The sequence below is a fragment of the Petromyzon marinus genome, chromosome 34 (assembly GCF_048934315.1).
Source record: "Petromyzon marinus isolate PM22_M1 ecotype Great Lakes invasive population chromosome 34, UKy_Petmar_22M1.pri1.0, whole genome shotgun sequence".
In the NCBI taxonomy this organism is placed as follows: Eukaryota; Metazoa; Chordata; class Hyperoartia; order Petromyzontiformes; family Petromyzontidae; genus Petromyzon; species Petromyzon marinus.
Genome location: NC_133700.1, coordinates 8,091,237 through 8,117,386, shown reverse-complemented (window position 1 = coordinate 8,117,386; position 26,150 = coordinate 8,091,237). Strand labels below are relative to the sequence as shown.

The following is a 26,150-nucleotide window of genomic DNA, read 5'->3' as shown; positions in this document are numbered from 1 at the left end:
GTGTGATGAGTGTGAGATGATGGTGTGATGAGTGTGAGATGATGGTGTGATGAGTGTAGATGATGGTGTGGAGTTGTGTGAGATGATGGTGTGATGAGTGTGAGATGATGGTGTGATGAGTGTGAGGTGTTGGTGTGATGAGTGTGAGGTGTTGGTGTGATGAGTGGTGTGAGGTGTTGGTGTGATGAGTGTGAGATGTTGGTGTGATGAATGTGAGATGTTGGTGTGATGAGTGGTGTGAGGTGTTGGTGTGATGAGTGTGAGATGATGGTGATTGTGGAGTGGTTTAAGATGATGTGGTGTGTGTGTGTATGTGATGATGGTGTGTGTGTGAGATGATGATGTGGTGTGATATGATGGTGTGGTGTGAAATGATGGTTACATAAGTGTAAGATGATGGTATGATGAGTGTGAGATGATGGTGTGATGAGTGTGAGAATATGGTATGATGAGTGTGAGATTATGGTATGATGAGTGTGAGATTGTGGTATGACGAGTGTGAGATTATGGTATAATGAGTGTGAGATGATGGCGTTATTAGTGTGTGATGATGATATGATGAGTGTGAGATGATGGTATGATGAGTGTGAGATGATGGTATGATGAGTGTGAGAGGGGGACGCACTCTATCCCATATGGATGGGACAGGTGGAGTCCACATTGTGCCGTTCCGCATACGCGTGGCAAGTCGGGGTACGGCTCCTCCTCGACATCCACGCACGGGAATGGAGCTTTACGACCTCTCTGTGTGCTCCACCAACCCTCGCTGCGTCACTGTGGAGGCAGCGAGGGTTGGTGGATTACACAGAGATTTAGCAAAACCGCTCCTGCCCATTGAGTAACTGTGGTAGCCAGTGTTTTCGCATGTAGTCCCGATGTGTGGACGAAAGCTGGACAGAAGTTTGCCCATCGCTTCAACTGCCGCTCCATTAGATGGTGCCGGCGAGTTCTGGATTGAAAGTCCAGCATCGCAAGTTAAGCATGCGTTGAGCCTGCACTGTGCGTGGGGTTGAGCTGGAGGATCATGCCTAACAGGTGTTACAGGCGTGGGCTCTACCTTACAGGCACGGAGTAGGATATTCCTACCATACCCTTGCACCCACCCAACCCACCTGCCTTCACCAAACCCACACTGACCAGCGTGGTGAAGTATGGTCAAACAACCGCTACCTTGACGGACATGGCATGCCAGGGGGAGAGAAGTGTGGGGGGGGTGTGTTTTGTGCGTTCATCCATCCAGAAGTGCATTGACAAAAGCGGGCTGTGAGTTTAGGGAAGTCTGATTTTGATATCTGAGTGGAACTCTCGATTGCTTGATTTGTTGGTCGCTTGCCGTGCAGTGGTACATCGGGGGCAGGGTAACAATCGTGAACAGTGATAGCCACAATCACAACGACAAGAGGGCAACGGTCGTGAAGATTCTCACGGTGCCGATGATGACGACAACGGCGTTGAACATAAAAACGCAGAGCCAGTGGTGGGCGGTGGCTATGCACGTGGCATGCAAATCCATCACCGGCGGAGGTGAGGGTTGGTGGATAACCGCACGAATGCTGTGAAGCTCCCTTCTTCCCGTGGGGCGTCGGTGAGGTGCCGTCACAGCCCCCGGCTCGCCCCGACAGAAGGAAGCACAGGGCAGCGTGGACTAATTTCCGTCTGTTTCATCTGGCGTGGGGTAAGAAATTAAATCAAGAGCGGGGGGGAACGGTATGAAAGAGGAACCAAATTCTAAGTTTCATAATCATAATCTTTATTTAGACTGGAGGAATCCGATGAGCTATGAAGCTCTTTTTTTCACAGATGTCCAGCGCACATGTACTGTGACAACACAAGTGACTGTTGTAGCCACAGTGGCTAAAACCCACGGGAAGGGGAGGAGAGTCATGGATGCGATGCACGCGGAACGGCAGAAAGAAGAGAGGAGATGAAAGGTCGGAAAATAAGAGGGACAGCATTGTAAAAGGAAGGGATAATCGGGGGAAAAGGGATAGCAGAGATGAGGATGGAGTGGATGGTGGTGACGATAATAATGATGCTGTTGATGATAATGGTGGTGAAGGTAATGGAAATTATGGTGGTGATCGTGATGATAATTATGACGATGGTGGTGATGATAATGGTGGTTGGTGATGGTGACAATTGTGGTGGTGGTAATGATGATGGTGGTTGTGATGATAATGGTGATGATGGTGATGATGGTGGTGGTGAGGATGATGACAATGATAGTGGCCATCGTGATGATACCTACAACGATGTTGGTGATAACGGTTATGATGAAGATGATGATAATTGTGGTTTGGGATGATGAAAAAGATGGTTGTGGTGATGATAGTTAAAATGACGATCAGTGAGTACAATCACAAGGAACAAACTGATTATAAACTACCCCAAAACTACAACAAATAAATAAATAAGACTCACAAACTTAGGAAACGTGAGCACAATCGTCATCTCGGGCAAAGTCACAAATGCAAGATCATCATCGCTCAAGCATCCACCCACCAGGATACCAACTCGCATATCCGACCTGTCACATACCTGCAGTGACCACTTATCCGCCCGCACTCCAGTGCAGTATTTGCTCGTGGGTTTATAATGAACAATAACCTCTATTGTAGAAAGCGCCTTTCACATTGCAGTATCTCCGAACGCTGCACGTACATGTGAAACTACATTCACAAGTAGAGATAGCGTCGAAGCGAAATGGAAAGCTGAAAATAACAACATCATCAATGACTGCTCTCAAAGTAAAACGAAAACCCGAAGAACTGTGTTTAATGCGAATAACAATAACGGAGTAATCCAATCAAATATCCATTATATACATTTTAAAGATCTTTAGGATGTCCACATATATATCGCACATTTGTGAGGCGTTATCCATTCGTTTCGCGTACGTTTGATGCTCACTTCTAAACGGAGACGGATGCATCTCCCCCGTGTCCATTAACCTATGCATGCACGGTGCATCGCACACGCTCTCCGCTCACAATCAGAACATGTCACTGCACTGGAGGAATCCGACGAGCCATGAAGCTCTTCTTCACTCACCTCCAGGAGTTTCACAGACGTGCCCTTACGTAGTCCTGAGCACTCTGTATCAGGGGTGGGCAACCTCCTCCAATATCGAGGCTCCAAAACGACTTTCAGAGAAATCTGTGGTAAAAAAAAAACCCCCGAAGATTTCCTCCACCCCGGAGAGCCTTAACAGACTTTAAGGGCCCGTGTTCAATATTGAGGGCCTGTGAAGGTCTGTACGGTAAAGCGAGGGTGGTCAACACCATGCCCGGCCGCCTTTGTCTTCCCAGTGGCCATGTTCTACACATCACACCCAGGCACTCATTTGGGGCTGAGTTTACCTAGAGGAGGGAGGCCCAGGACCGGTTCAGGACAATCGTCACTAGGTGTTTGGTGGCCGCGAGCCGGGAATCGAACTCGGGTCGACGCCGGGTTCTGAGTGCACCGCTCCCATACCAACACCCGCCCATTCGCCACTAAGTGACGGTGACGTCACCACGGCGCCTGTGCCAGGCCAGGTGCACTTCAAGGCCACGTGAAGTGTCCTCCACGGGAGGTTACGGGACAGGGCCAGGTGCCATGGGTTGGCTGACTGAGATGACTGGCAGATGCGCCAGCCGTATCCGCCCCCCCCACCCCCTACCTGTTTCAACCACCCCTACACAACACCTCCGCACACGCGCGCTCACACAGGAGTGACGTCGACACTTGCAGGTGGGAGCGGGTGAAATGGAGTCGCGGGCCCGGTTGTGGCCCGTGGGCCATCGTTTTTTTACCACCCGTGGCTCTGCAGATCCACGCCGACGCTTCATAGTGGGCGAAACTTCTGATCTACATAGTGCAACTCTGGAGACGTTATACACCCTGGCATTATAGAATATATACCATATTTTACTACTGCTCACGCAGTAAGCTTAAATAACACGAATGCTCAAATGTTTTAGTCTGTACTATCACTTGCTCTCCCCCTCTCTCACTGGTTTGGAATTTAAATAGCCATATTATGCAATGATGGCGCGCGATATTTTCCGCAAATTTGTACGAATCACGCTCACGTATTTTCTTTTCTTCGTCTTACAAACAAAAGCAACCCCGTTTCATTCTTCCTGATGAAGGCTGGTGCACCGAATCGGCCATATTTATATCTCGGGCAAACAAGTAATACAAAGTTCGGTTGATTCAAACTAAATGTTGTTTCCTTTTTTGGTCATCTCAAACAATAAACACCGTGCGTGGGGATAACGAAATAGAGGGAGAGGTTGTTAACATTTCAAAACACTTGGTGGAGGAGTCATCTCGGATTGATGATCTTCTCCACGTGGCAACCCGCGTCTCGACTGAACATCTGTTGTACATCTCCAGGTCACATGCGCATCTAAGCCACGTGGCATACGATAAAGGCGCAGCCCTGCAATGACTCACCAGATCTGCTGTAAGAAACTGATTTTTTTTAATGTTTTTTTTTGTTTTCACCAGGCAAAGCCCCAACTGAGCTATGTATCTCTTTTTCAGAAGCAACCTGGCCACACATCATAGCTCAACGAAGTGGCTTATCATCGCATGAAAATCTATAGCAGCAAAATACTCCAATAGCGTGACGTTGATTCTAAATGGCGGAGGGGAAACCCCGGAGGACCCGGAGAAAAATCCACGCTACCACGGAGAGAGAGAGAGAGAGGGGGAGGGACACGCAAACTCCAAATATACAGCAGCAGGCGTCAGGGTCGGGATCGAACCCAAGACCCCTCCCCTGCATACCAGGCGAGGTAGTTAACATCTCACCACAGCGGCGCCCCTGTTGACCGTGCTTACTGGACTTGAGTCGAAATCTCGACAGTTCTCAGGTGTGGCTGCGATACATTTCCACGTGATAAGCCACTTTCGTTGAGCCATCATTTGTGGCCAGGTCGCTTCTGAAAAGGAACTATGAAAGTCAGTGTGGGCTTTACCTGGCAAAACAAAAACAGGAAATAAAATTAAGATTATTTCAGCCGACTTTTCCACAACTGACCGAGGAAGGCGTCGTTGTCGTCTTGATGAATTGAGGTGGGAGTTACCCACACTTTGCCCCAACCCTAGACGCGACCTTCCAATCGCCTCAACGGTGATGCAGGACAGCGGGCCAAGCGTTCACACAGCATGGGGCGAATCTATCACGAAACATCCACAAAGCATGGATAGAATAAATATTCAAGGTGTGTGTGTGTGTGGTTGTGAACACCAGTAACGATTTATCTGAACCGGTCTTGGGCCTCCCCTAGGTCGACTCAGCCTCAAATTAGCACCCGCTGCGGTGTGCATTAAACATTGACACTGGAGAGACGAAGGCGTCCGGGTGCGGTGCTGGACACCCACCACCCTCGTGTGCCCTGATCGCCTTCATAGGCGCTACTCGCAAACAGCACTTGCCCCGTCCCCTGTTAAGGCTATGCGGGGGAGCTTTGTCTTTGTCTCCCTCCATGCTTAATCAATACCGCGCCCTCTGGTTCTTACGCAGTCTTTAACGCCACCGTGAGGCGCTCGGTAACGAAATTAAAAACAACAACAACAACTGGCCGGGACTCTTGCTTCGTGAACGAAACGCAAGGCTTTTTCAAATATGTATTTTATTTCACAATTTTTTTTGTTTGAATTAATTTATCAAGGTGTGCAGTTGTTTGCTGGTGGTGTGTGTGTGCGTGTCTGCGTGTGCATGTGTATGTGCATACATCGCGTGTGCAGGAAATAAATAAGACCTGGTATTTTGTACACAATTATTGTCGTATGTAGGATATGTATGTTTACGAGCAACAAACTATGATTTTGGCTTAAAGTAAAAGATAACATTATATTTGATGTGTCCCATTATTATTATTATAGCTATTTAAACAATAATAACGATGAACAGACGTGTGTATGGATACGCACAAACAGTTGGGCGGTGTTCACGTAAACGTACAGCTGGTGGCGTTAATTCCACATTCCCATGGCGGGTGACGGTTCATCCATAGGTCAACCACTTTTTTTATAATATCATCATCATCAATTATGATACATTAACTTAGCTATCTCTAAGCGGGTTAAATAAAGTATTTGGTACAACTATCAATACAAAGACGTAGTAGGTATCGACTCCACTCAGAACAAAAGGGTGCATGAGAAGCCGCTCGGGAATGACAACATAAGTTCGAACACGGCACTCTTTGCCTCTCGTTATCTACAAGTCAAAGGCGCCTGCCGCCACAGCCGTCCCGAGGGAACGCGGCGAATCGGGGCGCTCGCCCCGTGCCCCGCGTTTTGGGGGGTGGGGGGGAGGGGGCGACGCGCCTCGACGTCACAGTGTCGGAGACAGCCCAAGCAACATCTGTTTTGATTTTGATTTCGCCTTTGCACCGGCGCCAAACGGGTCAGCAACCAACATGGTCGTAAAAAAGCCTTTAACTACCCTGTAACGTCTCTCGTTCGGCATGAAGTGGGAGCCGTAGCTCAAACACGTACGTTACAAACTCAATATGAAGTTTCAACCTACGGGTATGATTCTTTTTTAAATATATATTTTTAAAAATGTAACTGACAAGTATACGTCGTCCCTCCAAATAACAATAGGTACCCGTCTGTGACTGATTAGCTTATTAAATAACCATTGAATTCAATCCAATGCATCACCGTCCTTGTGCGCGCGCGTGCGTCAAGTTCATAGTCTGTGAGCTCCTCTTGCTGCGAACAGAAGTAGGGAGGGGCACGTGGGGGGGTGGTGGGTGGTGGTGTCGATGGGTGGGCGGGTAGAGTGGTGGAGCCGCGGTCCGCGCAACTGCGCTCTACATATCAGCCAACCCGATCACATGAGTTCGATTCCTGGCAAGCCACGGCTGGATATCAGTGGCGAATGTTACCTACAAACGATTCTGGTCTCCTCCTCCCTCCCCTCTTCCTCCCCTTCCTCCTCTTTCACCTCCTCCACCCACAGACAAACTCTCCCCCCCACCCACCTCTTTCAACGACCACCCCCATGTACGTGGAGTTGGCGGTCTTCATCCAGCAGTGGATTGGCCAAAGGCGTTATTGTTGGGTTGTTTTTGTTGTTGTTTTTTCGGAGTGTTAACCATGCACGTGATTCATCGATTATCAACTTCGGACTGCACGTGTGGCGAATCCCACCCTGACACCGATTCGTACGTTCATGTCGATTAAAATCGGAGTTAAATGTGACCACCCCCCCCCCCACAGCCACTGGTGGCCGCTATACATTCCACTCATCACAATTTGAGTAAGAAACTATATATTATTTAACCCAACTGCAACCAGGAATCACGTGGGTGGATCGTCACAGACCTATACAGTACACGTACAGAGGAGCTGCATGGTAAGAAGAAGAAAAAAACTGAAACGAGATACAAAATATGATCGTCGATTGGATGTATCCACGGTCCTGCATTGACATTTAATCAGGGTTCCAGGGTAGGGGTCCAGAGGTTTGAGTTGCAATCGGTCGATCGTTACACCCCTACTAGAACCATATTATATCATACAAACCCTCAGAACAATGGATTCGACCTCTCATCCAAGCTATCCGATTGATTTGCAGGGTGACGGCAAATATCCCCCTTTGCATACTCAATTCACCAACGGCTGTTCGCAACAGCCCGCCGATCGCCAAGAAAATAAAGCGATCGCACCACGGTGCTGGTGCCAGGCTAGGTGCAGCCAATAACAACAAACAACAACCGCTCGCCCTTTTCGCCACCAAGTGACGGGCAAATGTCAGCCCTACTGCCAGGCAAGGTGAATAACCCACAAAAAAATATCTCCCGTATTGCCTTTAACATGACCGTTGGGGCAAGTGCTTTTAGCGAGGCACCCTACGAAGGCCTGGCATAGCACACGAGGGAGGGTGGGTGGCCAGCGCCAAGCGCGGCCACCTTTGTCTGGCAATGTACACACACACACACGCACCACGTCTTTCGTTGTAGCCAACTCAAAATGTTTATCCCCCCCCCCCCCAACTCCTGAGTTGGTTCCCATTTTTTAATGCCACTCAAAACAAAATGGCGGCCGCCACTATGTAGGAAAGGAGGATTGGATCTATAGGACCAGGCTGGGCCTAACTCCTCAAAATAAAACAAGCATTCGCGAACAACGCACGCAGGGGAATCTGTCTATAGCTCTCTCTTTCTCTGTCTTCATTTCATCTGTAATTATTTATGTTCTACTGCAGTCGGGGCGATGAGACAGACCCTGGGGAAGTCCGGGAGGACCCGGCCTCATCTTGGTGTTGGGCAGTTTGTGGTCTTTCTTCCACTTCATCCTCCGGTTCTGGAACCAGATCTTGACCTGGCGCTCGCTCAGCGCCAGCGAGTGAGCGATCTCCAGGCGGCGCCGCCGCGTGAGGTAGCGGTTGAAGTGGAACTCCTTCTCGAGCTCCAGCACCTGCTGACGCGTGTAGGCCGTGCGCGCCCGTTTGGTCTCGTGTCCCTGGGTCTCGGAGTCGACTGCGGGTGGGTGCAGTTCGGTGGGTGGTGGAGGTGGTGGTGGTCGAGGGTGGTTGAGGTTGGTAGATGGTTTGTTTAGTGTGCAGCGAGGGAGGTGGTTTGTGGATTTGGGTGGTGGTTGAGGGTGGTAGATGGTTGGTTTGGTGGGCAGTGAAAGTGTGGTGATGATGAGTGGTGGTTGAGGGTGGACAGTGAAGGAGGTAATTGAGGTGGTTGTTGGTGGTTGATTGGTGGTGGTCGTGGTGAGGGAGGTATAGTTATATTTGATTGTTGTGTTTGGTAGATGGTGGTGATTAGTAGTGGTGGTTGGTGATAGTGGCGATGATTATTGGTGGTGGTTGGTGGTAATGGTGGTTGGTAGTGTTTGGTAGGCGGTGGTGATTCATGGTGGTTGGATAGGCCGTGGTGGTTGGTTAGTGTTTAGTGGTGGTTGTTGGTAGTTCGTGGTGTTTGGTTTGTGGTGGTGGTTGAGGTGGGGGTTTAATGGAGGTAGTTAAGGTGGGGGAGGGAAGCAGAATGGAGGTCATTAAACCCGCACGTGACCTCCAAGTGTGCTAGTCGCCACGTGCACACACAGTGCGTGTGCATGTATCACACATACAGTATATGGGTATACATGACTTATGTGTACGCATATAAACAAGCATACATACACTTAAATGCATAGGCTTAGCACAAAGGCATGCACAACAAAGACAAAGATCCCCCTGTATAGCCTCAACAGGCTGTTGGGGCAAGTGCTGTTAGCGAGCACTTTTGAAGGCAGACACGGCACACGATGGGGTCGGTGGCCAGCACCACGTCCTCCCGGCCGCCTTTGTCTCTCACGTGGCGATCCTTATGCACCACACCAGGTACTAATTTGAGGCTGAGTCGACCTAGGGGAGGCCATACACACCTACTTGCACATGTACATAGCACATACACACCTACATGCATGTGCATGTAATACATGAGCGTGCATGTCTGGGCACACGCATAATACGCAGACCGTACGAATAAACTACACATAGTACAAGTACACTGTTTTTTTATACATACGTACACATACTCATCGGTCTACTTGAGCAAATACCTACTGCACAACAACAACCGTCATTCGTCACTAACTGGCGGTGACGTCACCACGGCGCCTGTGCCAGGCTAGGTGCACCTACTGCATATATACATACACACTCATACATACACACATGTTTCTCCACGCGTATAACCTTGTAAAGGTTCACACGACGCATTGGCTCACAAAATGCACACAGCCGTGCATATTTATGCCAGACGGATCGCATTAGCGCACACGCAGGGCCCATACGTAGGCCACACGTGAACGCGCGTACGTAGGTCTTAACGCATACATTTAGGGTACTATTATAAACAAATCCCATGATAAATATCTTTCTATATATAACCAATTGCACACGCTTGAATAAAAAAAATGTATAATCGGCGACGTGTCGGGCAATGCTCCTTCTGCAGGTATTGGCAGTGGTGCTAGCGCATCGCCCTCAAAGCAGCTGCAATAGTAAATACTCTATACTACTTAGTACATATGCATGCATGTACGGATACGTGCATCGCACACAACTATGTAGACGCGTGTAAGAGACATGTACATAAATGTTGACTTAAACATACAGAATAAAATTGGTACACACACAGCGAACAAAAAGACAAAGATCCCCCGTGTAGCCTTAACAGACTGTTTGGGCAAGTGCTGTCCGCGAGCACCTATGAAGGACGGCACGGCACATGAAGGGGCGGGTGGCCAGCACCACGCCCGGCCGCCTTTGTCTTCCCAGTGGCGACGAACACCCACCGCATTGGCTACTCATTTTAGGCCGAGTTGATCTAGGGGAGGCCCAGCACCGGTTCAAATAATCGTTACCGGTGTTGGCCGTGAGCGAGAATTGAACTCTCCGGTCGCCGGGTTTGTAGCGGCGGCGCGCTAACCGCTGCGCCACCGCTCCTCGTACATTTAAACACACATCCACACATGCACACACGCACACAACACAAATACATATATCACGTTCAAGCCAGAACCGCGTGCCATAAATCATTGCAAGTAACGCCACTACACGCGCGCGCGCGCGCACACACACACACCCCCAACTTGAATGGTTACCCGCTCACCACCAGCCTTAAGAGTGTTAGGGTTCGAGTTGGGGTCAGGAACGTAGCGGAAAGAATGGAGGGGAACGGAGTCGTGCGTCAGTTCCGTCACTTCAAAGCTTTTTTTTTTACATATATACGTGTGTAATTAACATTTTATATCACAATGTTTTTTTTGTTCTCTTGTAGTCTGATGCAGAATTTTCCGAGGAGTTATCAGGAACCACCATTCCCCTCCAGCCCCTCCTGTCACCTCCCTTGTAACCCCCTCCACGGACGTGGTAACATTACCCCGAGAACAACATCTCGCCACGGTGGCCAGGAGATGTCGACTACCTCGCTGGGTATGCAGGAGGTCGTGGGTACGATCCAGACCCGTGACGCCTGCTGTATATTTGGAGTTTGGGTGAATCTCTCTCCCCGTGGTCGCGTGGATTTTTCTCCGCGTCTTCCGGGTTTATCCCCTCCATGCACATTAAGGATCAACGTGGCGCGTTTCAGGGTATTTGGCTGCTACAGATTTCCACGTGATAAGCCACTTCGTTGAGATGTCATTTTGCGGCCAGGTCGCTTCTGAAAAACAAGCTATATAGAGAGCTCAGTGGGGGGCTTACCTGGTAAAAAAATAAAATCTATATATATACTTGAGTTTAGGAGCAAAGCGATTGGAGAGAACGGGATGTGAACTGGGGGTGCGATTGTTTGGCGACACGGGCGTTAATTCTCGAGGCAATTAGTCACTTGAGCTAATCAATAAAGCGCCCTGGCGGCTACACAAAGACTTTCCTCTTGGCCGGCCCGTGAACTTGTAACGACTTCTCTCTCTTTTATTTACCCGGGCAAAGCCTCGCACGGTCTGTCTGGATAGCCCAACCTCGTCACGATGGTCCCGCCCCCGCTGCACTACATCCGTGGGGGATAAAAGAGCTTTATAGCTCATCGGATTCTTCCGGTATGAGATCAAGATTCTGATTTTGATTCTGACATCGTGCAACGACCCAATTGAGCGTTTATTAATGCTCGATTACTGCGTGTGTAAGTAGGTATATACCGAATAGACCGACGTTTTGGGCAAGCAAGCAATGGTAGGCATCTGTGCGATTGACAACAATGAGAATGGCTGTCAAGTTTTGGATTTCGCCCGTTCGAGCGGTAACTCACACGGCGCGTGTCCCGAGTGGGGGGGCGGGGGGGGGTGACATTCAAAAGCGCTGCACAGACGGATTCAAGAAAACCAGTCGCTGTGCTGCCATCTCTTGGTGGCCCAAGTCGGTGATTCTAAACGAGCCACGAGCCAGGCTCAAAGCCTGCTGAGGTTTTATGTGAGATCCGATAAATATGGGCGGCTACACTGCGGTTGATCTGGTGGCGTAAGATGTATCATGGGTGGTGGTTATATCATTAGCTGTCAACCCACACGGTTTAGCCCGTATTCTTGTACGGGGAAATTGAGTGTTTCGGGTCCATACGGCATACAGCCGTTTCAATATGGGTTAAAAGAAACATATCGTCTATTTGTTTGTGTTCCTCCCTTGTGATGGGACTTTGTAGGATAAACGTTGGGATTTATAAGGGGCACGGGGTGACCAATACGGTCTAGAATTGGTCTGTAATAAGGTAGGGCACTGATAAGGGGTTGACAGGTTTGTTGTGCCAATAACAATATTACAAGGATAACATCTATAAATGTTGATGTATTAAATAAAGCCTGACTAAGCCTTAAGACGATATACTAAAACGGGGTTTTAGTCGCTCTATGGATTTGTCCGATTTTGTGCTGTATGCATTATATGCGGCCAATGTATTTCTACCAAAAGTTCGCTATGTTGTTGTTATTATTATGCGGTTTGAAGTCACTCTACATGCGGCTAAGCAGTCGGATACGGGACAACATTGTGTGTGTACTGTGTGTGTGTGTGTACTGTGTGTGTACTGTGTGTGTGTACTGTGTGTGTGTACTGTGTGTGTGTGTACTGTGTGTGCTGTGTGTGTGTACTGTGTGTGTACTGTGTGTGTGTGTGTACTGTGTGTGTGTGTACTGTGTGTGTGTACTGTGTGTGTGTGTGTACTGTGTGTGTGTACTGTGTGTGCTGTGTGTGTACTGTGTGTGTACTGTGTGTGTGTACTGTGTGTGTACTGTGTGTGTGTACTGTGTGTGTGCTCTGTGTGTGTGTACTGTGTGTGTACTGTGTGTGTGTACTGTGTGTGTACTGTGTGTACTGTGTGTGCTGTGTGTGTACTGTGTGTGTGTACTGTGTGTGTGTACTGTGTGTGTACTGTGTGTGTGCTGTGTGTGTGCTGTGCACACTGTGTTGTGTACTGCATGTGTACTGTGTGTATACTGTGCGCGCTGCGTTGTGTACTGTGTGTGTGCTGTGTGTGTACTGTGCGCGCTGCGTGCGTGTGCACTGCGTGTGTGCTGTGTGTGTATTGTGTGTGTGCTGTGTGTGTGCTGTGCGCGCTGCGTTGTGTACTGCGTGTGTGCTGTGTGTGTATTGTGTGTGTACTGCGTGTGTACTGTGTGTGTGTACTGTGTGTGTACTGTGCGCGCTGTGTTGTGTACTGCGTGTGTACTGTGTGTGTACTGTGTGTGTACTGTGCGCGCTGTGTTGTGTACTGCGTGTGTACTGTGTGTGTGTACTGTGTGTGTGCTGTGTGTGTGCTGTGCGCGCTGCGTGTGCACTGCATGTGTGCTGTGTGTGTACTGTGTGTGTGCTGTGTGTGTGCTGTGCGCGCTGCGTTGTGTACTGCGTGTGTGCTGTGTGTGTGTACTGCGTGTGTGCTGTGCGCGCTGCGTTGTGTACTGCGTGTGTGCTGTGTGTGTGTACTGCGTGTGTGCTGTGTGTGTACTGTGCGCGCTGTGTTGTGTACTGCGTGTGTGCTGTGTGTGTGTACTGCGTGTGTGCTGTGTGTGTGTGTACTGTGTGTGTGCTGCGCACGCTGCGTTGTACACTGCGTGTGTGCTGTGTGCGCTACTCGGCAGGCAGCTGTCTCCTCGTGCGTTTTCGCTTTGTGTGCCTCTTTTTTGGAACGCATCTACTACTACTACTACCACCACTATCGCATAGAACGAAGGAGAGTTGTATATTGTGCATTGGTTTGGCTATAGGGAGACCCAGGTGGTTAAAATGATTGATACACATTATATGCACAGTATATATTATTGATAATCATTCGTTAACTGTAATTATATACAGTCTATAATACAGCACATGTTTAGGCTTGTCGTGGCTATGGTGATTGGCCGACCAATTTCATCCGACACTTCACTCGTGAATTGATTCACTCACTATTTCACTCGTTCGCTCAGTCACTCATTCACTCACTTACTCATTCACTTTCTCATTCACTTACTCATTCACTCATTAATTAATTCGTTCATTCACTCGTTCATTCGCTCATCCATTCATTCACTTCCTCATTGGCTCGTTCATTCACTCATCCGTCCATTCACTTACTCATTGACTCGTTCATTCGCTCGGGCATTTATTCACTCGTTCATTCAATCATTCACTCACTCATTCCCTCTTGGCAGGCCTCCACTTTTCTGAGGATCGTCAGCAACCAAGGTTCTTGGTGCCCGTGGTGGAGTTGTTGGTGGCAAGGGCGCTCCGTTAGAACAACAAGGTCTGTGTCCCAACGCAGCAGCAGCAGCAGCAACACCATCGCAACCCAATTGCCCAACATCCACGCAGCGCGTTGTGTGGCGGTTTTTAATATTACGAATCATTTATTGTTATTGTTCATTGTTTTTTTTTCTTAAAGGTTGGCGATGCGATTGAGGAATTCGTTATCGCATTGGGCGGATATAACCGCGGGGTGAAGTGCGCCTGCTTTGGCGTAAATTTGGCCTGCAATGAACGATCAATAACAACGTTGATGGTGATGATGATACTAATTGACTGCTGTACGGTAATAAAGCGAGACTGCTTCGCGATCTATCTGAAGGTGCGAGTTCACATCCTGATGGTTTGGGCTGCTGCGAGTTTATAAGTCATCGTATCAACTGATTATCTCGATCGGGGGGGGGAGGGGGGCGATAAAATAGGTACTAGTTTTTTTTGTTAGTTTTGGGCTGGGGAAAGCCAACAGTGGTTTGCTTTTATGAATGGACACGCAAGCCCCACCATAGTAATGTGGAATTAAAATTCACAGAGTTCGGGGGGGGGGGGTGAGGAGATTTAGCGATACTTGAAAGGTAGCTGGTGCATGTTTGATGATTGGCACCAACGGTTGTAGAGGGCACAACGCCGATGCTGATATAGTTCGCATGGAAAAGCGACGGTCAGTTAGCTATGTACATTCCCGTGTAATTAGCGTGTCACTAATTTGCTGGTTGATTGATAGCTAAGTGAACAACACCGATAAGCCTGAAAATCTTTAACGCATATAAATGTACACACGTGTGTGTATTTACACGTGGGTATGCATGTATAGCCATGTTTTCTTACTATTATATAATACACATGCATATTTATGCAACCATATATACATAACACGGGTATGCATGTATACCGATACATACATACATATATGGGTATATATATATAAATAGATTAATGTGGATATAAACACATGTACGTATACGTACATATATACACATGTATAGACACGTACAAAGAGTTACGGGTGTGTATATATACCCATATATATGGGTGTACATATATACATGCAGACATATGTGTTACATAGGATGATACATGTATGTAATATAAAAAAATAAATGCACATACATGCACAGACATATGCATATAGGGCAATTCAGTGTCCTATATATGTAAACCTATATGTTTAAAAACATAAAACACACACAAACCGCTAGAGCATGCATAACGTGCAATAATATAAATATTAGACATTTAAAATAGTATTTTATTATACATACATAACTAAAGCAACACAAACACACGCAAATCAATACTTACACAAAACGCTATTTGCATTACATAACTAAGACACAGTGATCCGATAGATATTACAGTATAGTTGCATTAGACACAATACTGTACATTGACATGCATAATATATGTGTAAGACGCATGTAGAAACACAATAATAGTGCTTTACACACTAAACACACAGACGCAACACAATGCGAGCACATAAACACGCACACCACATACATCCATAACGACAATAACACAAGAACAACCACACACACACGTAAACACGCACACCAAACCCATCCGACAATAACACAACACGCACAAACACGCACGCATAAAACAACACACAGCTTTGACACAGGCACAAGCAGGCACAGAGTAAAGACACGCACAACAGACAACGAACACACACACACACAATGACAGATACACATGCATAAGGGAGACACACATGTACAGACACATACATACATACACGCATACACAAACATATACACTGACACACATGCACACACGTGATGCATATGTACATTAACGCAGTACATGAGCACACATGCACAGACGCATACATACACACAGTGCAAACGCACTGACACACATGACAGAGATGGACATACACGCACACAAGGGCACAAACACAAATATACACAAACGCGCATGCAAACTCACCCAAACGCAAATCGACACACACATAGTACACGCACAGAGACACAACACAGTACACACATACATCGACACAACACACAGACACGCTTTACACACAAATAGGCACATACACAACACACAAAGAGACATAAGCACACACAAATAGACACAAACAAGCACTAACACAAGCACAAAGAGACACACACAACACACAAAGAGACACAGACACAAGCTCAAACAGACATAACACACGGACAAATAGACACAGACACACGCGCACACAAATAGACACAAACGCGCATTAACACAAACACAAAGAGACACACACAACACACAAAGAGACAGACACAAGCTCCAAGAGACATAACACACGGACACACGCGCACACACATAGCCACACACGCGCGCGCGCGCAAAGGCACAAACACACACACACAAAGACGCACACAAAGACACACACACACAAAGACACACACACACGCACACAAAGACACACACACACAAAGACACACACACACGCACACAAAGACACACACACACAATGACACACACACACAAGGCGCAACACAAATCGTCGTCTCACCCGCGCCTCCACCACCGACATGAATCTTCTTCATCCACGGGTAAACCACGGGGGTCGCCATCCTCTCGGGCGAGTCCCTTCGCCTGTCACCACCGCCACCTCCTCCACCCTCTCGAGCCCTCATGGCTCCCCGAGTCTCAGCCCCTGCTCCCGACTCCCGACCCCGTGGGGTCGAGGAGACCCCCAGAGCCGCCGCCGCCGCAGCCGCCGCCGCAGCCGCCGCCGTCGAAGCGACGACCGCGGCGGCCGTTGCCGGAGCGCTCGGGGTCGAGTCGAGGTTAGGGGTCAGACTCGGGCCACGGGTCGTAGGCGGCGGCGGGACGAGGGGTGGGATGACCCCGCTCCTCGGTGGACTCGAGTCCACGACTCCGTCGCAACTTTGATAGCTGCCCGGTCCGCCCGGGGCGCATTCGAGACCGCGCCTCTCGCTCGCGAAGAACTCTACGGCAGGACCCTCGGAGATGTAGCTACTCTGGGAGTATTCCTCGCACGGCGGGAATTTTGGTTCCACGTAGCTCCTGTTCATTAAGTACGAACTCATCATGTTCAATCGGGTAAAGTAGGGCTGTCCGCTTGTTCCGTCTCGTCTCGCTCGCTCTCTCCTTTCTCCTTTCGCTTCGCTCGCTCGCCCGTCTGTGGCGCTGGCTTTTGTCTGCGTTCTCTCTCTCTGTCTCTCCCCTCTCTTCCCGTCGCGGTGTCTCTCCGTTCTCTCTCTCTCTCGATTCGAGCGCTCGACTCGCGATCTCCTCCGGTCCTGTTTACGCCAATCTGTTGTTCTGGGTTGATTGGTCGATGGTCGTTGTTGTTGTGAAAGTTGTAGTTGAGAAATTAAACTGTTTGTCGTCTCGACGGTCTCTCTCGTCTCTCTCCGTGTGCGCGTGACAGTCGCTCGTTCCTGCCTTGTGCGCGCGTGCGCGCGTCTAAGTTGTTGACACTGCTAATATAACATGAATTGTTACTACTGCGGATGACAATGATGAAGGTGATGATGATGATGATAATTATTATATAGTACTGTTTATTAATATAACATGTTTTTTTTTAATGCACTCTCCCACACACACACACTCTCTCTCCCTCTCCCCCTTCTCTCTTCCCCTCTCTCTCTTCCACTCTCCCGACTCACGACTGCCCCCCCCGGTTCGCTTACATGTGACGAGCGATGGCCAATAGCGAGATGGTGCAAGTGTAGAGGAACAGGGCGAGCTGCAGCAGAGTTTGATGGATGATATAGTGGGGCAATGTTGGGAGAGGGTGGGTGGGTGGGGTGAGGTAGGGTGCGTGTAGGTGGGAGGGTGGGGTGTGTGGGTGGGTGGGTGAGTGAGTGGGTGAGTTGATGGGTGGGTGGGGCAGTTGGGTGGATGCGTGGGTGGGTGGGTGAGTGAGTGGGTGGGTGAGCGAATGGGTGAGGCAGTTGGTGAGTTGGTGGATAGGTGGGCGAGTGAGTGAGTTGGTGGACTGTACAGTGGGGCAATGTTGGGAGAGGGTGGGTGGGGTGAGGTTGGGTGGGTGGGTGTACGTGGGAGGGTAGTGTGGGTGGGTGGGTGAGTAGGTGGATGGGTGAGTAAGTGAGTTGGTGGATGGTATAGTGGTGCAACGTTGGGAGAGGATGGGTAGGGTGGGGTGGGTGGGTGAGTGGATGGGTGGTGGAGTTGGTGGATTCGTGGATGACATCGCAGGCAAGGTTGGGAGAGGGTGGGTGAGTGGATGGGTGGTAGAGTTGGTGGATGGGTGGATGACATAGCAGGCGACGTTGAGAGAGGGTGGGTGGGGTGAGGTTGGGTGGGTGAGAGGGTGAATGGGTGGGGGAGTTGATGGATGGGTGGGTCAGTGAGTTGGTGCATTGGTGAGTGAGTTTGGCGAGTTTGCGAGATGGTGAGAGGGTGACTAGAGGTGTGAGTGGAGGATAGGAGGGTGAGCAGATGGGGGCTGTGTGCGAGTGGGTTGGTTGGTGGGTAGTTGGGTCAGTGATTGGGTGGATAGTTGGGTCAGTGATTGGGTGGGTGGGTAGTTGGGGGTGAGTGATTGGGTGGGTGAGTGGATCAGAGGGAGGGTATAGGTAGGTGGGAGGGTGAGTGGCTGAGTGAATGTGTAGGCGCGTTAGTGGATGGGTGGATGAGTGAGTGGGAGTGTGTGGTGTGTATGGGGAGCGGTGGTGCAGCGGTTAGCGCGTTGCACTACGAACCCGGCAGATACCCGAGTTCGAATCCCGCTCACGGCCACCACCAGAGGCGATTATCTGAACCGGTCCTGAGCCTCAACGAGTACCTGGTGCGATGTGTAAACATCGTCACTAGGGAGACAAAGGCGGCCAGGCGTGACGCTGGCCACCCACCCCCTCGCGTGCCGTTCCAGACTTCAAAAGTGCTCGCTAACAGCACTTGCCCCGACAGTCTGTTAAAAGGCAATGCGGGGGGGGGGGTATTTGTCTGTGTAAACTTTAATACTTCTACCGGGGCAAAGTGTATAACCGGGAGTGACACACACACACTCCCACTCAGCCACGGTATACACCCATGAAAACATACAATCCGCTCAGCACGCGGTACAACTGACATAACTTAAGTCGTATGCGCTACGCAGTCCTCACCCAGTCGTTACCCAATCCTCACCGTCGCGCTCACCACAGCGTACTCCGGGGACCCTGCGTAAGCCTCCGCGTGCAATAGGAGCAGCTGTAATAGCAGCAGAAGTAGCAGTAGTAGTATGAGCATCAGTTGTAGTTAGCAGCAGCAGTGGCTGTAGTAGCAGCAGTCACACAGCAGGGAGTAGTCATAGCAGTTGCACCAATAGTATCAATAGTATCAGCAGCAGTGGTAGTAGCTGTCGTAGTAGCAGCGGCGAATATATGAGCCGACACAACCGAATCGACTATTCCAGAGTAGGCATCTGTCCTTCAGAAACAATAACGCTTGAGTGTGTGTATGTCAGGTGTGTATGTGTGTGTATGTGTGTGTATGCAAGTGTAACTGCGCGTCTATGGGAGTATATTTCTATGTGTGCGTATGCGGGCAAATATGTCTGTATGCTTGTGGTCCTGGGCCTCCCCTAGGTCGGCTCAGCCTCGAATGAGTACATCGTGCAGTTATTAAGCATCGCCACTAGGGAGACAAAGGCGGCCGGGCGTGGTCCTGGCCACCCACCCCCTCTCGTGTGCCGTGCCGGCCTTCATAGCTGCTCGCTAACAGCACTTGCCCCAACAGTTTGTTAAGGTTACACGGGGGGGGGGGGGGGGGTTGGGGGGGTGGCATCTTTGTCTTTGTGTCGGTGTGTGTCTGAGGAGCGACGCTCACAACAATGAGCGGAGCGCCGTCCGGCGACATTCACGGCGAGTTGGCAAGGAAAGGGGAGGCACGGGGTGATGCATCGGCCACGCATCTCAGTCGGTGAACCCACGGCACCTGGGTCTGCGCCGTGACCTCCTGCCAGCGAGGGCCTTCGACACTTCGCGTGACCTCAAAGTGCACCCAGCCTGGCACAAGCGCCGTGGTGACGTCAATCGCCGGTTGTCGTATCTCTGTTACGTCTCTGTATGAAGGCACACGTGTGTCTCTGCGCATCGACATGTACGTCTCGAGTGAGCATATACGGACGCCCGTGTGTGTTCTTTGTCCATGTGTCCGTCTGTGTGTGTCTATGCATAAACAGGTCCCACCTCCCCCCCCCCTCTCGCTGTATGCGGGTTCGCTTTGTGCGATGTAGCGCCGAACCTATTTCTACTGAAAATTCGTTCTATGCGCTTTAAATTCACTCTATGCGGTCGGTCGTAGGACAACATTGTGTACTGGATGTGTACTGTGTGTGGGCGTACTGTGTGTGTATTATGTGGACTGTGTGTATGTGTACTGTGTGTGTGTACTATGTGTACTGTGTTTAGTAGTGTACTGTGTGTGCAGGGGTGTACTGTGTGTGTCCTTTGTACTGTGTGTGTACTATGTGTACTGTGTTTAGTAGTGTACTGTGTGTGTACTGTGTTTGTACTGTGTGCACTGTGTACTGTGTGTTGTGTGTGCACGGTGCACTGTGTGTACTGTGTTTACTGTGTGTGTACTGTGTGTTGTGTGTGCACGGTGCACTGTGTGTACTGTGTTTACTGTGTGTGTACTGTGTGTTGTGTGTGCACGGTGCACTGTGTGTACCGTGTTTACTGCGTGTGTACTGTGTGTACTGTGTGTGCACGGTGCACTGTGTGTACTGTGTTTACTGCGTGTGTACTGTGTGTACTGTGTGTGCACGGTGCACTGTGTGTACTGTGTTTACTGCGTGTGTACTGTGTGTACTGTGTGTGCACGGTGCACTGTGTGTACTATGTTTACTGCGTGTGTACTGTGTGTACTGTGTGTGCACGGTGCACTGTGTGTACTGTGTTTACTGCGTGTGTACTGTGTGTACTGTGTGTGCACGGTGCACTGTGTGTACTGTGTTTACTGCGTGTGTACTGTGTGTACTGTGTGTGCACGGTGCACTGTGTGTACTATGTTTACTGTGTGTGTACTGTGTGTACTGTGTGTGCACGGTGCACTGTGTGTACTGTGTTTACTGCGTGTGTACTGTGTGTACTGTGTGTGCACGGTGCACTGTGTGTACTGTGTTTACTGCGTGTGTGCTGTGTGCGCTACTCGGCAGGCAGCTGTCTCCTCGTGCGGTTTCACTTTGTGCGCTCCTTTTTCTTTGGAACGCATCTACTACCTCGACGACTACCACGGCCACGGCGTAGAGCGGGTGACACCTGCAGTGCGAAGCGCGTAAGCATTGGGCGAGACACGAACTGACTGCCAACATCGGTCACTAGGGAAGACAAAGGCGGCCGGGCGTAGGGTACTGATCGCACACGCCCCTCGCGTGCACGGGGGGATCGTGTGTCCATATGCGTATCTACCTATAAGTCGCTGTGCGTATGTATATCTTAACGTGACTGTGTAAATCTATCTATACGTGTGTATGTGTACATATATACACGTGTGTATTTATCTATACGTGTCTATATATGTCTATACATGTGAGTGTGTATATCTCTCCATCTATACGCGCCTGGTTGTATGCATATCTATGGGTGTGTATGGATGCACAGGTGTGTATGTATATCTATCATCTACAGGATGTGTCTGTGTGTATGTTTGCAACTGTGCATTATGCAGTAACCTCCCTTCTGGCGGATGTAATATTGCTTACCTACACACACACGGCGCCTTCCCTACTAATTGGGCCTCTGAGACTGGCCTCACAGACTCACTCATACGTCAAACACATCCATATGTTGCTCCTGGTGTCATCTCGGGTTTCTATATAGGCCACACGCACTTACACCAATCACTACGACTACGCTTGCCCGCCACACAGCTCTGTACATACAGCGGCTAGCGCTGTTAGCGAGCACATATTATACTTGGTGTGCCATGAGTAACTACCTGATTTGAAATAGCGGTATTGCGTGTTAAATGATTTCAATGATTTTGCAGACGTAAAGAAGAAGCCTGGGAGTTTATGATGAACCGGCAGACGACAATCTGAGCAGCGTGCGTTGAGCAGTTGAAGTTAATTTCAGCAACAATTGTTTAACTATTTGAACGCAGCGACGCTGCCGCAGATATTTTAACGCCCGAACGGCTCCAACTCCGCACCGTAGAGTTCGGGCGTCGATCTCGCGATTTCGAAAATCGGGAACACCGCCGTGAGTGGATGCAGAGGTTTCGTGTCGACAGACCTCGCACCGGCTCGATTCCCCGACCTGTATTGAGCGAGTCGAGGGGAGAGTGGTCAATGAGGACCCCGAAACTTCGACGAGGAGACGCCGCTCAACTGGAGACCGCGCGACGTTCGCTGCGGCGAATTTTGGTACGGGACTCGCGTTGGTTTTTTTTTTTTCCACGTTAAGATTCAGCCGGTGCAAGAATTGCAGCCTAGAGACAATCAAAGACGCCCTAGAGTACTCGCGTGCTTTCCTTGGGGAGAGTGATGGCAAATGCCGTGGAAAGAGCACCGATTTGCCAAAGCAAACGCAGGCGGTTATTTTACAGGATATTATTTTTCATACGTAATTACATCGAATCTCCATGAATTCAATACTTTTCTATCATTTAGAGTTTGTGTTTTTATTTCATATTTCAAAAGTTGTTGGCAAAACAAGTCAGGTAGTTACTTACGGCCCACCCTGTATATATATAGTACCTATTATAATCCATATGTTGCTGCTGGTGTCATTCCGGGCTTCTGTATAGGACACACACACACCAATCACCACACTTGCCTGTCACACAGCTCTGTACATTTTTGTTTTGGTGCCATAAGCCACTTCTTTGAGCTTGCATTTGGGGCCAGGTCGCTTTTGAAAAAGAGATATACTGTATAGCTTAGTGAGCCTTACCCGGTAAACCAAAAAATAGAATAAGTAATGTGTAATATTAGGGTGGCCACTGGACTCGACCCGTGAACCTCTGCTAGGCCCTGATGCAAGGCCGTAATTATAATATCCCCACAAATATTCAAATATGCTCAAAATGTCCCCCCCCCAATATATTGTTATAAGTTAGATTTGTTATATGATTGTGGTTGTACTTTATTAATCCCTAATCTCTGCCATTACATACAATGAAACAAGAAAAGGTAAAAAAGTTAAAACAGAGCAATGTAATACAATACACTATTAGACATTATTGTAAAAAATTAATAAAAAGTCCATCCTATGTATTAGTGAATTTTTTAATATTTTAGGCAGGAAATGGCAGGAAATTCGTTTTCAAATTTAGATTTTTTTCTGGGGGGGGGACCCCAGACCCCCTGGAAGATTTGGTCCCCCCCCCCCATGTTGACTCCATGCGTTATTGCAAACCCCCCCCCCCCACCCAACTTCACTCTGCAAGAAGAACACCGTTGCGGACGCTTGCAAATTTGTTCTAACTGCCACACGAGAGATTGACCCGGCGACCTCTGGAAGTCCAACGCGTTGACCGCAACATCACAGCATCATCACACAATCGTCATGCTACAACTACGACCGGAATTAGGAAAGAATGTCTGCCTCGAGTTTCCTGGCTGGCTGCTAAATGGGCATCTCTCTACCACCCCAACAGCGAATCTGTTGCGAGTGGCTGTCACGGGGACGTTGCCACCGAAGCTAGCTGGGTGACTGGCTACGCGGAATTTTTTCCATGTCACAAACATTTAAGAGTTGAGTTGAAAGGGTGGAAGACGTTTAGAAGACGTTTCATGATTATGAAACATCAATGATCGATAAATAATCATTATAACAATAGAGATAGCAACACCGAAGAGGCAGGAATAACAATTACAGTAGACTGACGACGGCTCATTAAAAATCGCTCCAATTTTACAACCTGTGCTCTGATTAATGAGATTCTTTCGCGAGAAAATTATTTCAATCCTGTAGAGTGTAGCAAGGCTGCCGGCTCGCTCGTCACTGTTTTGCCGGCCAATATCAATGATGGCCTTCACAGTGAAGGTGTATTTGCTGCGCGAGGATGAGGCTCGTCCGGATACTCATCCTCGTGTGGCCATTGACGTGGGGATGCAAAGCAGTAGCTTCGTCTACCTCAAGGGGAAAATTGCCCAGGCCTTCCAATCCTTGGCCAGTGCATGCTTCAACAACCATTACAAGGATTCGGAGGATGGCCTCGTCGCATTCCCCGGTGACCGGGAGCTTATGGAAGCTCGGGGCGACCTTTCCGAGGATGTGTTCTGCGTGTACATCAAACTCGATCGTGGGCAGCACGAGAAAGATACTGGAGGTCATGGTGCGCAGGGAGGACCCTGCACTTTACTGTCCGGTGTGGACAAGGCAGACACCACAGGGGGCGTACAGCGGTAGCATATTAACATAAGCGCATAACCCATAGTTGTTATCGCGTCCACACAAATGTAAATGGGTGCACGATACAGCAGGGGACAAATGAACCCGGGGCTAGGTGTCCCTGTGTTGGCGACAGAGGAACAAGCAGAATATGAGAGACATGTTGATGGAGGTGTGACTGTGCGTTTTCCTAATGTACGAGGTTCAAAGTTGATCGAATACGTGGCGGTCCTCAGCAGAAGTATGAAATGCTCGTGCCTAAGCCCGTGGGAACGACCGCTTCTGGCTGGGAGTAATTAAAAACGAATTAAAAAGCTGATTGACAGCAAGCGGTTGAGGGATGCGGAGAGGAGTATGACGGAGGGCGCCCTGGAGATTGGCCGCGTGGACGAACGGGAAGGTGAAAACTTCCGATAGAACTCTCAATCCTTCTGGGTTCTGGTGCCACCACTTCCGATAGAACTCTCAATCCTTCTGGGTTCTAGTGCCACCGCGCCGTGGCACACCAGGTCGAGTCACCCCAGAAAGTAAATTTATGCTCTCGTTTGTTAGGCGGGTAGGCCAGCTCTATGAGAGGGCTCGGCCCCCGTACAGGAAAGGCCCTCAAGTTTCGAAAACCCTCCCTGCCGCCAGCGAGGCATGCGGGGAGGGTCTTAACCCTGAGAAGCAGTGGGAAGGCCGCATAACCTCGGCTAGAAGGGGATATGGGGGTGAGTGTACGCGGGGCAAGGTGCAAACTTTAGGCATTGTGCATGCCACGCACAGATGGGCCACCACCGGACATTTTGTATCGTCAACAAAGCGGTTCACCCTCTTATAAGGCCGGACCAGGTACGACCCGATAGAACTACGCCCCAGCGCCGCCGGAGCTCACGAAAAGGCGGGAAAAGTGTAGGTTCGCCGTGGGCACAAAGTGCCGACCTGAGGTTGTGTTCACACCACCCCTGTGGAGAGATACACAGATACCGATACCCACCCGCCGGTAAGCTCACATATTGGTAGATACACGCATAGAGACACCCACCTAAGGCGACGGTCATTTTCTACGCAACGAAGCGGGGTGGACTATTGACTCCAGTGTGAGTTTGCTAGGTGCGGAGTGGTTTCCCAGCCGAGGTGTGGGATCATGAGTCTATGGAGTACGCCGGTGCACTAGAAGGGGGAGGAGTACCCCTCGGGGTGGGGGGGGGGGGGGTGGAGCTGCACTCGGGGCGAGTTCAGCTCGGGGACTGCTCCTTCAACCCCTAGCCCTCCCCCACGCTTCGCTTCGGGACTCGGGAACGTGCCGTCGGCCGAGCCGTACGGTGCCGACAGCCCAGATTGAGGAAGGCCCGAGGGGTGGGGGGGGCGAGACTGACCGGGGGTGGTCCCATTGGGCCCGTGGACCGATCAGGCGGCCTGGCAGAGAATGTGGCTGGCAAGGTCTCGGGTGGCGCCGGTCCCCAATTCCCTCGCACTGTTCGCGTAGCCCTCACGTCACGTGGCACATGCCCGCCGTATCTCCATGTCCACCGTGTCCCCCATACCACACATGCCAACCGTGCCCTCTGTGGCCGCCATGCATCTTTGGGAATGGGCTGTCCCATGGGGGTATTTAGCACAAGTGCTGGGACCTCTATGAGCTTTCAGACCTC

At 49.8% G+C, this 26,150-nt stretch overlaps 2 protein-coding genes across 2 annotated transcripts in view; both read right to left on the bottom strand.

Moving 5' to 3' along the window:
* The window catches only part of LOC116948663 (homeobox protein Hox-A3-like), a 232,717-nt gene that overhangs the window by 181,804 nt on the left and 24,763 nt on the right, over nucleotides 1-26,150 (bottom strand). The gene's annotated exons all lie outside the window — the stretch shown is intronic.
* Nucleotides 1,734-17,905, bottom strand: LOC116948664 (homeobox protein Hox-B4). The gene is made up of 2 exons (XM_032965574.2): nucleotides 16,710-17,905; nucleotides 1,734-8,486 (listed from the first exon to the last, which is right to left on the bottom strand). The coding sequence occupies exons 1-2, from the start codon at nucleotides 17,251-17,253 to the stop codon at nucleotides 8,197-8,199; spliced, it is 834 nt and encodes a 277-aa protein (XP_032821465.2). The 5' UTR covers nucleotides 17,254-17,905; the 3' UTR covers nucleotides 1,734-8,196.